The sequence below is a fragment of the Oncorhynchus clarkii genome, chromosome 6, assembly GCF_045791955.1.
Source record: "Oncorhynchus clarkii lewisi isolate Uvic-CL-2024 chromosome 6, UVic_Ocla_1.0, whole genome shotgun sequence".
Taxonomy (NCBI): domain Eukaryota; kingdom Metazoa; phylum Chordata; class Actinopteri; order Salmoniformes; family Salmonidae; genus Oncorhynchus; species Oncorhynchus clarkii.
In genome coordinates, this window is record NC_092152.1 from 40344362 (window position 1) to 40359816 (window position 15455).

The following is a 15455-nucleotide window of genomic DNA, read 5'->3' on the forward strand; positions in this document are numbered from 1 at the left end:
CCTACACATGGGAGGAGATCCTGGCCGGAAAAGATCGCCTGCCATGGGAACAGGTCGAAGCAGCAACGAAGGCGGAGGCAGCTAGTAAAAGGGCCAAGTATTACACGGGGACAAGGCTGGCACTAAAGACCGGGAGGCCACTCCAAAACATTTTTTGGGGGAGCACACGGGGAGATTGGCTGAGCAAGGTTGGAGACCTGAGCCAACTCCCCGTGCTTACCGGAGGGAGCGTCGTACTGGTCAGGCACCGTGTTATGCGGTGGAGCGCACGGTGTATCCAGTAAGCGTTCTTAGCCCAGTGCGCTACATACCAGCTCCCCGCATCTGCCGGGCTCGGGTGAGCATCCAGCCAGGAAGGATTGTGCCAGCCCTGCTCTCCAGACCTCCAGTACGTCTCTACAGCCCAGGATATCCTGTGCAGGGTCTGCGCACTGTGTCTCCAGTGCATCTGCACAGCCCAGTGCGTCCTGTGCCTGCGCCCTGCACGTGCCGGGCCAAAGTCACCATCCAGCCAGGATGGGTTGTGCAGGCTCTTAGCTCGAGACCTCCAGTGCGCCTCCACAGCCCAGTGTATCCGGTGCCTCTGCCAAGGACAGGGCCTCCTGTATGTCTCTCCAGCCTGGTGAGTCCTGTGACTGCGCCCAGAACTAATCCTCTTGTAAGTCTCCCCAGCCTTGTGAGCCCTGTGGTAGCTCCACGTACCAGACTGCCCATATGTCTCCTCCCTCCAGTGATGATCCATGGCAAGAAGCCTCCAGTGATGATCCATGGCACGAAGCCTCCAGTGATGATCCATGGCACGAAGCCTCCAGTGATGATCCATGGCACGAAGCCTCCAGTGATGATCCATGGCACGAAGCCTCCAGTGATGATCCATGGCACGAAGTCTCCAGTGAGGAGTCATGGCACAAAGTCTCCAGTGAGGAGTCATGGCACGAAGCCTCCAGTGAGGAGTCATGGCACGAAGCCTCCAGTGAGGAGTCATGGCACGAAGCCTCCAGCGAGGAGTCATGGCACGGCGCCTCCAGCGAGGAGTCATGGCATGGAGCCTCCAGCGAGGAGTCATGGCACAGAGCCTCCAGCAACGACGGTCTCCAGTCTGGAGCCTCCAGAAACGACGATGCCCAGTTCGGGGCCCCCAGCAACGAGGGTGCCCAGTCCGGGGTCGGTGGCAAGGGTCCCTGCACCAGAGGCGCCACCTAAGTGGGGGGAGCTAGAGGCGGAGGGGGTCTACATCCCGCACCAGAGCCGCCGCCATAAAGGAGGCCCACCCAGATCAAGTCTATGTTCCACAAAAGCCACCCTCAATGGTACGCAGTCAGACAGTCCATCCGTCTAGACCCAAAGGGTAAGTCTCTAAAGAGTCAGGTTTTGCGGCCAGAGTCCGCACCTTTTGGGGGGGGGGGGGGGGGGGGGGGGGTGTACTGTCACGCCCTGGCCATAGAGGGTTTTATTCTCTATTTTGGTTAGGTCCGGGTGACTAGGGTGGGCATTCTAGTTTCTTTATTTCTATGTTTTCTATTTTGTGTTCGGGCCAGGTGTGGTTCTCAATCAGAGGCAGCTGTCTATCGTTGTCTCTGATTGAGAATCATACTTGGACAGCTTTTTCCCACCTGTGTTGCGGGTAGTTTTCTGTTTTGTGTTGCTGCACCTGACAGAACTGGTCGTTGTCATTTTTTGCTCTGTTATTTTGTTCTAGTGTTCAGATTTTAATAAACATCATGAACACGTACCGCGCTTTGGTCCACTCCCTCTTCTTCAGATGAGCGTTACATCAATACCATCAAGAGGTGAAGGTACACAAAATAAGTTTGTACCCTGGGAAACAGTAATGTACCTTCACAGTACGTTGGGAGTGTGATGATTGTAGCTTTTATATTCAAATGTTTGGATACACAAATGTACCATTATACTATTTTTTTTTGCACATGTACCCTAAAATGTACCGAACAGTACCATGTGAGATCATACTAGTAATGGGGGAAAAAGTCTAAATGGCTACATATCAGGATATTATTTGACGATATATTAGATCGTTTTGACAATATCACAATACAATTGTTACACTAGTTGGCTGTACCTGCACCAAAACTCTAAGATTTTTCCTACATAGCTTGTTCTCCATCTTTCTAAATAGAGAACCAATTTGTTTTCAGCGCTTTCATTTCCATGACTGATCAAAACTAGTTTTCTCATGGCTTTCTCTTATCCCTCTGCAGCAGACATATGGTGAGCAATGTTTGGACCATGAAATCGCAATACAAATCACAGTATTGAAACGCAAATATATATTGTATCATGATAATATTGTATCGTGAGGTCCCTGGCAATTCCCAGCCCTAGATCATATGTGTACCTCTGAAGGTACAATGTATGTATTTTTACCTTTTGTATCCCAGGGAACAATACCGTACCCTTTTTTCTAAGAGTGTACCCTGATCCCTGTCAGACTATAATATTTAATACTATCCCCGGTGAAGACACACACTTCATTGGTGTTATTCATATTTTCAAACCATTTACTTACCCGTTTCTAATATTACTGTGTCTATAACGATATTGTATGCTATTGAATAATGTCAGTTTGTCTCAAATAGATTCTCAGAAAAAAAGTATTGACATGAAATATGACAATAATGACCTTGAATATCTCGGTAGTTGCTCTCTCATAGTTGTTGGACCTGCTGGCCAGATTGACGACCTCTGTCTTGCCCTTACCACCGTAGATCTGGATGAAAACGTTAGCGTTGGTTCCAGCAAAGCTCACATCACCTGTCACCACTGTTATCTCATAGTTTATCACTGCAAAACAAGATTAAACAAAATAATGATATTACAGAAGAACACAACTATATATATATATATATATATATATATCCAAAGATTTTGATTGAGGCGCATAGAGGCAAAAAAATATATATATTGGGCCTCTATGCGCCCCAATCAAAATCTTTGGATTTAAGTTAGTTCAATTTTCCATATCTGTGTGGATAGCCTGAGAGATTGATTGGATTCCCTGTACAGTATATAAAAAAATAAAGCAGTAAACATCTATAGGTGTGTGTCTGTTTATAATTAATTGGGTGTGTAAGAGGGTGTATTGTAATAGGTGTGTTTACATTGTTTAATGTCCAGGATCTCGCTAGGGTAGATCACCACCTCGGTCTTGCCGTCTGCCTCGTCCTTACAGAGCCAGCGGTGGCTGGGGAACATGTACTGACTCCCACTGGCCGGCACCATGATCTGGACACTGTCCAGGAACCAACCAGCATTCATCCCCTCGTTGTTGTGGCCAATCATCAGACGGCTGATCTGGTGTACAAAAAAAAAACATTTATTTTTCTACTCATATTCACCAAATATTCAATTTTGTATGCATCTCAGGTTAACATCAATACATGATTTTAATGAAAGTCTGACTTATGTGCATGTATCTTAAGGATTCAGTTTTGTATGAATAAGGTATACAATGCTTGTGTATATACATCTTTCATTTTTGAGAGATTACACTTTGGCAGAAATAAAGGCATCGCCTCTAGGCTTGGGCGACATACCGTTTATACCGTATATCGAGGGTATGGTTTTCAACACCTTAAAAATAAATGTTATCTAAATAAATAATATTATTCCCAGGGTTCCAGATATGCATTTGGTTTGCTAACTTGCTAGCTAAGTGGCTAGATGTCAAGATCAAGCTTCTTGGTTACAGCAGAGCTATTCAATCCCCTCCTGGATCAAGATCCCCGTTTCCTTCAATTTTTGTTTTTGGGAGGAGGGGTAGTGGCCCTTGTGTGCACATTCGTTAATACCGTATACCCCAGTATGGTACAGAAACAGTATATCTGGATACCGTCCAACTCTAATAGCCTCTAACACTAAAACCAAGAATTCTACTGTTACTGTACCTGTCCAATGTCAAATGTCTCCACAGTGAACACATCCACCCGGCCCACCTCAAAGTAGTTGCGCAGGTTGTTGTCAGAGACCACCAGCATCATCTTACTGGTGTCTCCCTTCTCCCCATACAGCTTCGCAAAAACGGTGGAGTTCGAGCTGCCTCCACTGACGCTGCCTGTCTTCACCGACACATGATAGCTAACATCTGAAAGGCAGAACTACAAGTTGTAGTTCAGGTGTGTTTATTCACTCACGTGGCGGTGAAACAAATGTAGTAAATACAGTAATGTGGTCTCCGTACGACAACTTCAACAAACTTCTCAGTGAGTTGACAGCTCTCGTGTGGCTCAGCTAGTAGAGCATGGCGCTTGCAAAAACAGCGTTGTGGGTTCAATTCCCACAGGGGAAGAAAAACAAAAGTGTATGCACTCACCATTGTAAGTCGCTTTGGATAAAAGTGCCTGCTAAATGACAAAAATATGAATATATTTTCCCACAAACACTTACTGTAAAGACGCTGGCCGTCTGAAAATGGCACCAACTCCCGAACAATCTGTCCGTCATCCTCATTCCGATCTAGCCACCTGAGATGGTAAAGGAAAACATGGCCGTCTTAACTCTTACTGCTGTTATCGCAACCTGACCTTATTCTCTGATCACCTGGCACCTATTCAATCATCTTGCCCAAGGTCATAGATGTTACATACATTCCATACCTGTCCTAGGAGATACCTGGCTAAGTCATCTGTTCCACAAACTCCTGTTCCATGTCTCACCTGCCGCAGGGGAACTCTACAACCTGAGACTCAGCCTGTCCCTCTTCCCTGATCATCACTTTCTCCAAGTACCAGCCACAACCTCCGCCCCGCCCGTTGTGCCCGATACGCACACGCCACACCTTCCCGATTGACACCGCCTCAATAATGAACTCATCCATCTGAATCAGAGAGTGAGAGATAGAGAGATCTATGAGGAAGACATTTATGTAAACTGTCTTGGTGAATCGATTACAGCTAAGGTATGTGGAAAATCCTGTTAATTTATCATTTGAGTAAACAGCCTATAGTGCAATCCTTAGATATGTTCCAAGAGGCCTAGCGTGGGTCTCCTGGACTCACGTTGCCTTTCTCAAACTTGTTGACGTTGTTTTTGCAGTTGACCAGCGTACGTTCGCCTGTGTCCCCCAGGTCACCAATCAGATTGAGGAAGACAGTGGCGTCCGTCCCGCTGCCGCCAAACTTCCCCGTGCACACAGTCACACGGTACTTTATCACTACAACAACACAACAGCATTCACTTAACAACGCTAGTATGTTTGCATAGGGTGAAATTATGCAGTAGATGATCCTTTGTGACCTTACAGGGCAGGGGTTCAGCAATCAGGTCTCCAGTGGCAGGCAGCTCTCTAACTAACTCGTTGTCATCCTCGTTAGTATCCAGCCAGCGCTCACAGGGGAACTTAAACTTCTCCTTTGTCAAAGTTTTCATCAGAGATGCCTGCGGAAACACCAAGAGAGTCAACAGGGCAAATCTCTTATCACATCTGCTCTTGCCAAATGTAGTGCATTATATAGGGTGTGAGACCTCAAGCTTATTTGTGGATTTTATTTCTTAATGTTTTCATTTGCTCACCTTGCTCAAATGCCACCCTGCAAAAGGGCTTCTCTTTTCATGCCAGATGCGACATTTTGTAAGCTTCCCCAAGTCAGGTAGCTCAACCTGTGTGTTGAATAACAAGAACAGTACACATCCATCGTTACTCAGGAATTAATCTGAGTAACGATTAATCAGTATGTCCGTCTGTCTGTCTGTCTTTCTTTCTGCCATTCTGTCGGTCTGTCCTTCTGCCTGCCTGTCATTCTGTCTGTCTGTCTGTCTGTCTTTTTAGTCCGCCCATCTGTCAGTCCATCCATCTGTCCTAAATACATCATACACACCATGAACTTATCCAGCTGGCCCTGTTCAAAGTTGTCTGCTTTGTTGTCCAGTCTCATCTCGTCTGACTTGCCCTTCTCCCCATAGATCTGGAAGTAAACGGATGCGTCTGTTCCTGCGCCAGGGAGATCTGACGTCCAGATCCACAGAGACCAGGGGTGCTCTGAAGAGGACCAGACAAACTGAGAAGTATTCTCCAAACTCAACAGACACACACTCTGGAAAAACACCTCAAACCACAGATACAGATTATATAGAATTTGTTTAGCAAACTCCGTTTGAGAGTCAGAATTTTTACGGTTTCCATGTTAGAAATAAAAGTTATACGATGTTTACATTCCACTGATATGAGAATGGAAATTGGAACTCTGTATATTTGCGGCCCTGGAGCACCCTACTCAGATTCTCCAAGACATACAGTACCATAAGCAGCGTTTTTTTCTATCTATTACACATGGAATGGGATAAAATGTTTAAGAATAGCTAGGCAAGAGAATTAAAGATATTACATCCGAGAGGTAATGAGAATTCAAGTAATGTGGCTTACTCTTCTGTTTCCTCTGCCTTAGTGAGACCATCTCATAGAGCTCTCTCTCTATCAGTCCGTCACCTTCACTCTCATCCAGCCATTTACTGCAAGGGAAGGTCTGCTCGATCCCTGTGAACGGGCAGAACACCACTATCTGGAACATAAACACGCACAAGAGACTCACTGTCATATGTTGACTGGAAATAGATTGGGATGTTAAACATATAAGGAAGTCATTTATTTATATTAGTGTGTGTGTGTGCATGTGTGTACTCGCACCTTCTCGCAGTACCAGCCAGCGCTGACTCCTCCATTGTCGTGGCCGATGGTGACTCGGCTGAGGGGGCTGAGCAGGGCAGATATCTCCACGTTAAAGATGTCCGTCAGACCACGCTCAAACTTACCCCCCTGCAGGAAGATCTGTGGAAGAGACCGTGTACAATCACTATACAGACAAAAACCACGTTGCTTTCACCTATGACTTCTAATGAATATGAATGACGAAAAGGAGGGAAGTAGCCACGTTGGACTAGGGAAATGCAATTCATTCTAAAATGACATGCTACTTGATGTATGACTGTACCTTGCCGCTGTTCTTCAGGCCCTTGGTGCCGTGCATCAGCATGTGGATGTTGGAGTTGGTGCCAGCTCCTCGGACCTTCCCTGTCACCACCTGGACGTGGTACACAATACCTGGCGGGTACAGTTACGTGTCAGCTAATCAGACACTCTGCCAACTCACATCTCTGCTTCAGAACACCCACTCAGAGAGGAGTGAACAGGAAAATGAACCAAATCAAAACCTTGATAGTGTGGAAACTAGAATGAATATCAGGAGGGTCTGAGATATTGTACATTTACTGTTCGTTTCCTTTTTGAAATAATGAATCATTGCAGATGTCACTGCACTAAATATGGAGACAACTGCACTGTGAATGTCTACATGCACCTCCTATAGCCAGAGAAATTAGCATATGATACTTTATTTTTCGTTGTTGCTGCTCAGCCCCCTTTTACTTACTTGTTACTTAAAGTAAATCTATATATAAGAATATCTGCTTAATGAACCGAATACTGAATATACTGTAATGTAATAGTGTAATGTGTCTTTTTGCTGTTTTGGGGGTCATATACAGTGTTGTCTGGTCTTTCCCCACCTGTGGGCTCATTGCCTCCAACTAGGATGTCCCTCTGAATCTTCCCATCATCCTCATCGATGGCGAACCAGCGGTTGATGGGGAACTCATACAAAGACTTGTTTCCCATGTCATCCAGGAGCACCTGCAGGGACAGGACCAGGGGCAATATACAGTTTGTGTTCAAGCCCCTTTCCTGGCCTCCCTCGCGTCTGCCAAGGGGTCTAACCCTATTGGCACAGTGTCTGTAACTGCATGATTCCTGGTTCAAAGACCATCCTGGTTACCCCTGGTCAAAACCTTTACACTTGACAAATGTCCTTCTGGGAAGGAGGAGGATAAACAAGCACCTACATCAACCCTCCATTTAAGCAGTCAACAGGGTGACACATTCATGGGTCTGAATACAGGATATAAACAGGACCATACATTAAAATAACACATTTTCAAGGTGCAAGTTATGGTTTCTTGAATTAGCCCTGAATAAAATCATGTCTATCTTGGTGATCTTTGGTGTCAGTGTGTGGCAATCACCATCACATCTACAGACTGTCCCTATACTGGAAATATAATCCCTTAATGAGGCCTGGTGTCCCTTTACTACAGGTTGGGTAGGATGTCCCTCTGGCGTGTGTGTGTGTGTGTGTGTGTGTGTGTGTGTGTGTGTGTGTGTGTGTGTGTGTGTGTGTGTGTGTGTGTGTGTGTGTGTGTGTGTGTGTGTGTGTGTGTGTGTGTGTGTGTGTGTGTGCGTGTGTGTGTGAACTCATCTCATGGTTCCACACTGTAACTGGAATGTGTTGGAGGTGATGGGACACCAGTCTCAGATGAGAGGACAGGGAGGGGAGGAGAGGAGAGGAGGAGATGAGGATCACATGTCTTAAATACCTCTCCAGAGACAACAGGGGCTCACATACAGTAAAACATAGAATAGGGCAGGATATGGAATGATATGAATGGATTGTTCCTTCATCTTGCATTTCAGCAGTCTCCGTCTAAAACAAACATTGTCTTAACAGTTCAGGCAACCAGATATGGGTTCAAATACATATGTATTTGATTATTTGTTATTTAAAATAATTATTCTGTGTATTTTTACAGTGGGATGTATTCATAAAATAAGCATTGAATGCAAGGGAAGCCATTGAGCATTTGGCCTCCCTTAATAAAAACAAATATAATATAATAGCCAATCAGCGTTGAGATAAACTGAGTGAGCTCAACTGTGTATGGTCCCAGCGCACCAAAAGAAAGTGTCATGGGAAGCCAGTTTGGATTTGGCTTCACTCCTAGAATCAATTTGAATTGTTGCATCTCGTTGTGTTCTTGTCCTTCGGTGGCTAGCCAGCTAGCTAGCTAAAATTGCCCCTTTCCTAAATTAGCCATGGATGGAGACAGGGATTTGAACTTGTGGTTTTAATTAATTCTCCATACTTGTGAATGATTATAATGGTTATTCTGATACAACCATAAAATAAATTGTGCCCCTGAACTGAGAGGATGGAAGTTCACTATGTAGCTAGATGTAGAAGGTTAATGTTAACTAGCTAACGTTGCCCATGGAAGGAAGTTAGGCTAGCGAGCAAGCATTTTAGCCAGGTAGTAAATAAAAGCATGTACTATATGACAGTCATAGACTGTTTCTTCAAATTGAAAGAGAGGAGGATGGCATTGGCGTTTCTCTACAAGCCGGGTGAGTCAACATGATTTTTCTACTTGCAGGAAAGCACACACACATACACAAATCAGTAACCATGGACAGCCAAATCATATTTAGCTTACGTTGATTGGACTAAATTGTTTTTTGGTATCTTTTAGTTGTCACTGTATTAGACTAAGTATAGGTGATTTGATGATGTTGAAATGTTGAAGTTGAAATGGTGCTGGAATAGTGTAGCAGCTCTGAGCTCTCAACTTTGAGACTTACAATAACTCTCCATGGTTCTAAATCAATAGTTTCTTAGTAGTCTGAAAATGTTGGAAACATTAACTTTCTTGACCATGCTGTAGGTCATGTGACTGTTTGTTACGTGCAAAATGCTTTGTGGACTTCACCGGACAGTGGTTGCTCTCCGGTTTTGTGATAAAACAAAGGTGTGGTTGAATTTATTCTGCCATGTGTCTTGGTCTTAGGCATATATCATGTTCGCAAGGCATATCAACTAATAGGTTATAGAGCAAACAATGCAATTATCACAACACATAGGTTGCAATATGGCTTTTTTCCCCTGGCTTAGCTTCCCCAGTGATACTGGTATTTGAGTATGTTCAAATACACAGCCCAAAACAAGTATTTCAGTTGAGTATTTGAATGGTTATCTTTTTAAACCAAATAGTTGACCAAATTGTATTAAAAACTACCTGGGTTAAATGCATGGGAGTGTATTTGAGTTAGTGTATTTTGTCCATGTGTATTTCCAAATACATTCCAATATTCAACTACTTGTTTTTCTTCAAATAAAGGTTATCTGAATACTTGTTTTGAAATGTATTGAAAAGTTGTTAAAATACCTGAAATAGTATTTGAACCCAGGTCTGCTGGCAACATTGGTTCCTTAATTTTATGAGTTTATATCCTAATGAGCCTCCAGATTAAAACTGTTCATATAGCCATAGCAAAGTCTTGCTTTAACTGTACTGTACCTTGTCCACAAACCATCCAGCGGAAGAGCCTTTGTTGTTGTGACCAAGGGTAATCTTCCTAATTTTGCCGAGGTGGGGAGCTTCTAAAGTGAACTTGTCCTCCGTGCCTTTCTCAAAGTTATCCTTCTTATTGTCCAACCGCCTCTCACCTATGAAAAGGGTCAGATGTAACACACAGAGCATGTTTGAGTACTATGGGCCCGAATCCTAAACTGTAAATCAGTAACCTACAAGATATCACATTTTAGTTTCTCAATCACTCATAACAAACCATTAAAATTACCTATTGTCTGGAATGAAACTCACCGGTGTCACCAAACTCTCCAAAGATGTTGATGAAGACATCAGCATCCGTTCCACTGCCTTTTACATCTGCTGTGAACACGCTCACTACATACTTATTATCTACCAGAGAAAAACACACGTTTGATGAACCATAATACAACTAAATCAGATTGTAACTGGTTTTACACATATTATGCAAAAATCTCAGCCAAGAACCTTCCACAGGCTGCACCCAACACAATCAAATCCAAGATGGCGGACATGGTACCTACATTTGGGCAAGTCCATGGGGTCGAGGCTGCCCAGCAGATCCCTGACAAACAGGTTGTCCCCCTCCACCTTACTGAGCCAGTTATTACAGGTGAAGTAGAACCTCATGTGAGGTCTTGTAATATCAGTCACCACCACTCTGTCCAAGAACCAGCTGGCACTCAGACCTGTGTTATCATGCTCTATCCTACAGGAGACATATCAATCAATCAATCAATCAATTAACCAATGAAACATATACACTGAGTGTACAAAACATTAAGAACACCTGCTCTTTCCATGACATAGACTGACCAGGTGAATCCAGGCGAAAGGTTTGACCCCTTATTGATGTCACTTGTTAAATCCACTTCCATCCGTGTAGATGAAGGGGAGGAGACAGGTTAAAGAAAGATTTTTAAGCCTTGAGACAATTGAGACATGGATTGTGAATGTGTGCCATTCAGAGGGTGAATGGGCAAGACAAAAGATTGAAGTGCCTTTGAATGGGGTATGGCATTAGGTGCCAGGTGTACCGGTTTAAGTGAGTCAAGAATTGCAACGCTGCTGGGTTTTTCACACTCAACAGTTTCCCGTGTGTATCATGAATGGTCCACCACCCAAAGGTCATCCAGCCAACTTGACCCAACTGTGGGAAGCATTGGCGTAAACATTTGGAACGCTTTCAACACCTTGTAAAGTCCATGCCCCGACGAACTGAGGCCGTACTGAGTGCAAAAGGGGGTGCAAGTCAATATTTGGAAGGTGTTCCTAATGTTTTGTACACTACATATACTGTACCAAATCATACTAAATCCTGAAGGAAAGGTAAAAGTACCACAGGTCTCTAGTGCAGAGTTTCCCAAATTGTGGGTGATAGCAAGTCTCTATTAAGTTGCAACCTAAGTCAAGGTTTTTCTAAAAACATTGTCTTTGTCTACTTGGTGGGTCACAAAAATGTTAACATTTCGAACCACTGCTCTACAATAGTGTGGAAACGTTACATCTACACACATGTCCAGTCTTCTGTAAAGGCAGAGGAGCTGTCGTACCGTATCTTCTTCAAAGGCCCAACGTTATGAGTTTTGATCCTAAAGACGTCTGTTTTGTTCTTCTCAAAGGCTGTTCTACTCCTGAAATGGGAATACAAGTAGGATATAAGGTATGAGACTACACAGAAAATGCATAAAGAACTTCCCAACTCCTTGCTGTATTTTAAGGTCTTATGCATAATGCTTCAACTGAAATTAAGGTAGTAGATAATTATTCTTGAACAAAAACAGGCATGTTATCAAGTAAGCATCCCGAAACAAACTTTGAGAATAATGAAATTTAGACACACAATCGGGTCAAATTCCATTTATATTCCAAAATATTGAATTTTCACACCCAACAAAAACACTAAATGCAACATAAGCAGGAGAAACACTAATCATATTACCAAACACACTTGTCTTACTATGTTTTCATTGCATTTACCTTATAGAAATGATTTGCTGTTCAAACCAAATCTCTTCAATAAGTATGAGCCATAGAATACCACAGTATGATTCATAATACCCATAAAGCCTATCAGTCAAATAAGGAAAGGGTTACAATAGGTTTTCCACCATTATTTTATAAACACTTAAAGAAATAGTATTATTTTTATTAATAATACAATTACTTTATTTTATAAACTCTTAAACACGTAAAATAAAGGCTGTGTTTCATGTAGGCTTACCCTGGTTTGGCATTTTGAAATCTCTCTAGGACAAGGTGACCTTTCTCAATATATACTACTGGTCAAAAGTTTTAGAACACCTACTCATTCAACGGTTTTTCTTTATTTTGACTATTTTCTACATTGGAGAATAATAGTGAAGACATCCAAACTATGAAATGACACATATGGAATCACGTGGTAACCAAAAAAGTGTTAAACAAATCAAAATATATTTTATATCTGAGATTCAAATAGCCACCCTTTGCCTTGATGACAACATTGTACAGTCTTGGCATTCTCTCAACCAGATTCATGAGGTAGTCATCTAGAATGCATTTCAATAAACAGGTGTGCCTTCTTAAAAGTTAACTTGTGGTATTTATTTCCTTCTTAATGTGTTTGAACCAATCAGTTGTGTTGTGACAAGGTAGGGGGTATACAGAAGATAGCCCTATCTGGTAAAAGACCAAGTCCCTATTATGACAAGAACAGCTCAAATAAGCAAAGAGAAACGACAGTCCATCATTACTTTAAGACATGAAGTCAATACGGAAAATGTCAAGAACTTTGAACGTTTCTTCAAGTGCAGTCACAAAAACCATCAAGCTGTATGATGAAACTGGCTCTCATGAGGACCGCCACTGGAATGGAAGACCCAGATTTACCTCTGCTGAGGATACGTTCATTAGAGTTACCTTCCTCAGAAATTGCAGCCTAAATAAATGCTTCAACTGTTCAGAGGAGACTGTGTGGTTGAATTGCTGAAAATAAACCACTACTAAAGGACACCAATAAGAAAAAGAGACTTGCTTGGGCCAAGACACACAAGCAATGAACATTAGACAGTTGGAAATCTGTCATTTGGTCTGGAGTCCAAATTGGAGATTTTTGGTTCCAACCGTAGTGAGACGCGGTATGGGTGAACAGATGATCTCTGCATGTGTAGTTCCCACCGTGAAGCATGGAGGAGGAGGTGTAATGGTGTGGGGGTGTTTTTCTGGTGACACTGTCTGTGATTTATTTAGAATTCAAGGCACACTTAACCAGCATGGCTACCACAGCATTCTGCAGCGAATTGCCATCCCATCTGGTTTGGGCTTAGTGGGACTATCATTTGTTTTTCAACAGGACAATTACTCAACACACCTCCAGGCTGTGTAAGGGCTATTTGACCAAGAAGGAGAGAAATGGTGTGCTGCATCAGATGACCTCCACAAACCCCTGACCTCTACCAAATTGAGATGTGTTTTTGATGAGTCTAACCACAGAGTGAAGGAAAAGCAACCAACAAGTGCTCAGCATATGTGGGAACTCCATCAGGACTGTGAAGCTGGTTGAGAGAATGCCAAGAGTGTGCAAAGCTGTCATCAAGGCAAAGGGTGACTATTTGAAGAATCTCAAATATAAAATACTTTTTACCGACTTTTTTGGTTACTACATGATTCTATATGTGTTATTTCATAGTTTTTATGTCTTCACTATTATTCTACTATGTATAAAATAGTTCAAATAAAGAAAATCCCTTGAATGAGTAGGTGTTCTAAAACTTTTGACCGGTAGTGTATTTACCCCCCAAAAATGAAATGTGAATTAGCTGCTAATGTGGCTATCATTAAGAACTACAAATACCATGGTGATCTACACGAGACCACCGAATTGAGGCAAAGGTAAGAATCTCTGGATTAACTATCTAATGTTAGCTAAATGTAGTAGTGAATAAATTGGCTACATTTCTTTAAATTGGCAATTCTATGAACTGACTTATTAAAGTTTTAAATTGACACAATACCCGTTTAGCAAGGGTTTCAACTAGAGATGACGTGCAGGGATATGATGTCTACTTTGATGCTAATTAGAATTTTCAAATATGAGAATAAATAGAGCCGTATATATTGATAAAAGTCACCTTGTACGAGAGAGCTACATTTTTTTGCTTATGTACCCCAGATGACAGTTCTGCTCAAAATACTAATTATGTATTTTCAACAATCAAAAATACAGGATAAAATGTGACCCAACAGTAAAAGACTACCACTGAAATACCTCTTTTCCGTGCTGTGATATTGGAGATAAAAGGATAAAGAACAGGTGTTAAACCTCAAACCAACAGAAACAATCAATATATGTTTTGCAATTTAATGTATGTCAGTGTAATGAGAGGATTGGCTCTAATTAGATTACAGTTCAGATTTCTGTAGAGCTTTTCATGTTGTCTCAGTTTGGCTAACAACATCAATGTTAATTAGATTAAAATACAAACTGATAATTGACTACTTTTATTTATTCAAAAATTCAATTGTATATAATATCTAAGACAGCCCACAAAGGGGACTCACTTGCTAGCCAGGTGCACCTTCGGAGTGATGCCATATTCCCCGAAGAGAGTGATAAACACGTTTGCATCGGTGCCCGCCCCCCTCTCATCTCCAGTGATGGTCACCACCTCATAAACTGCAGGGATGTATGACATGGCAAAGAGAGAGTTAGAGGCACAGACATGTGTGTATGTGTGTGTGTGTGTGTGTGTGTGTGTGTGTGTGTGTGTGAGTGAGTGAGTGAGTGAGTGAGTGAGTGAGTGAGTGAGTGAGTGAGTGAGTCAGTCAGTCAGTCAGTCAGTCAGTCAGTCAGTCAGTCAGTGAGTGAGTGAGTGACTAAAACAGTACTGTAGAGTGTAAAATAAAGAAAGTCTACAACTAGTTGTAAGTATTCTAGGTAGACATCCAAAAAATGTAATAACATTGTCGGGTCCTTTTCATTAAGTTAAACAAGCCATTGTTATTGATAGGTGTCATGTTACATTTGAGATGCAGACATAGGCCTACCTCATACCTGTGAATACTTTAAGTGTTGTATTACCCAGAAAATTAAGGTCAACAATAAAGCTATTACACCAGGAACCAGCAACGATACAGCCATTGTATTAATCAATTGCAGTCAACCTATAACGGGGGGAGCTCATGCCTTGAGAAATAGTTAAGGACGCAAATATTTTCTGTGTAGTAGACCTATTATATTTCTGGCAATCATGTTTGAAGCTAGCCAGCCAATAATACTATGAGGTCTGTATTTTGTATGTTCT

General features: G+C 42.4%; 1 protein-coding gene across 1 annotated transcript in view; it reads right to left on the bottom strand.

The window, feature by feature from the left end:
• LOC139412067 (lipoxygenase homology domain-containing protein 1-like) overlaps positions 1-10800 on the bottom strand; it is a 31923-nt gene extending 21123 nt beyond the window's left edge. The window contains exons 1-16 of the mRNA XM_071158862.1: positions 10695-10800; positions 10444-10542; positions 10138-10286; positions 7519-7642; positions 6945-7054; positions 6641-6781; positions 6380-6515; positions 5835-5995; positions 5530-5616; positions 5259-5394; positions 5016-5170; positions 4674-4834; positions 4405-4481; positions 3906-4102; positions 3120-3312; positions 2642-2802 (exon numbers count right to left, since the gene is read on the bottom strand). Of these exons, the coding sequence (XP_071014963.1) occupies positions 2642-2802; positions 3120-3312; positions 3906-4102; positions 4405-4481; positions 4674-4834; positions 5016-5170; positions 5259-5394; positions 5530-5616; positions 5835-5995; positions 6380-6515; positions 6641-6781; positions 6945-7054; positions 7519-7642; positions 10138-10286; positions 10444-10542; positions 10695-10800 (2193 nt within the window). The remainder of the gene's footprint in view (positions 1-2641; positions 2803-3119; positions 3313-3905; positions 4103-4404; positions 4482-4673; positions 4835-5015; positions 5171-5258; positions 5395-5529; positions 5617-5834; positions 5996-6379; positions 6516-6640; positions 6782-6944; positions 7055-7518; positions 7643-10137; positions 10287-10443; positions 10543-10694) is intronic.
• Between the last annotated feature and the right edge of the window lie 4655 nt (positions 10801-15455).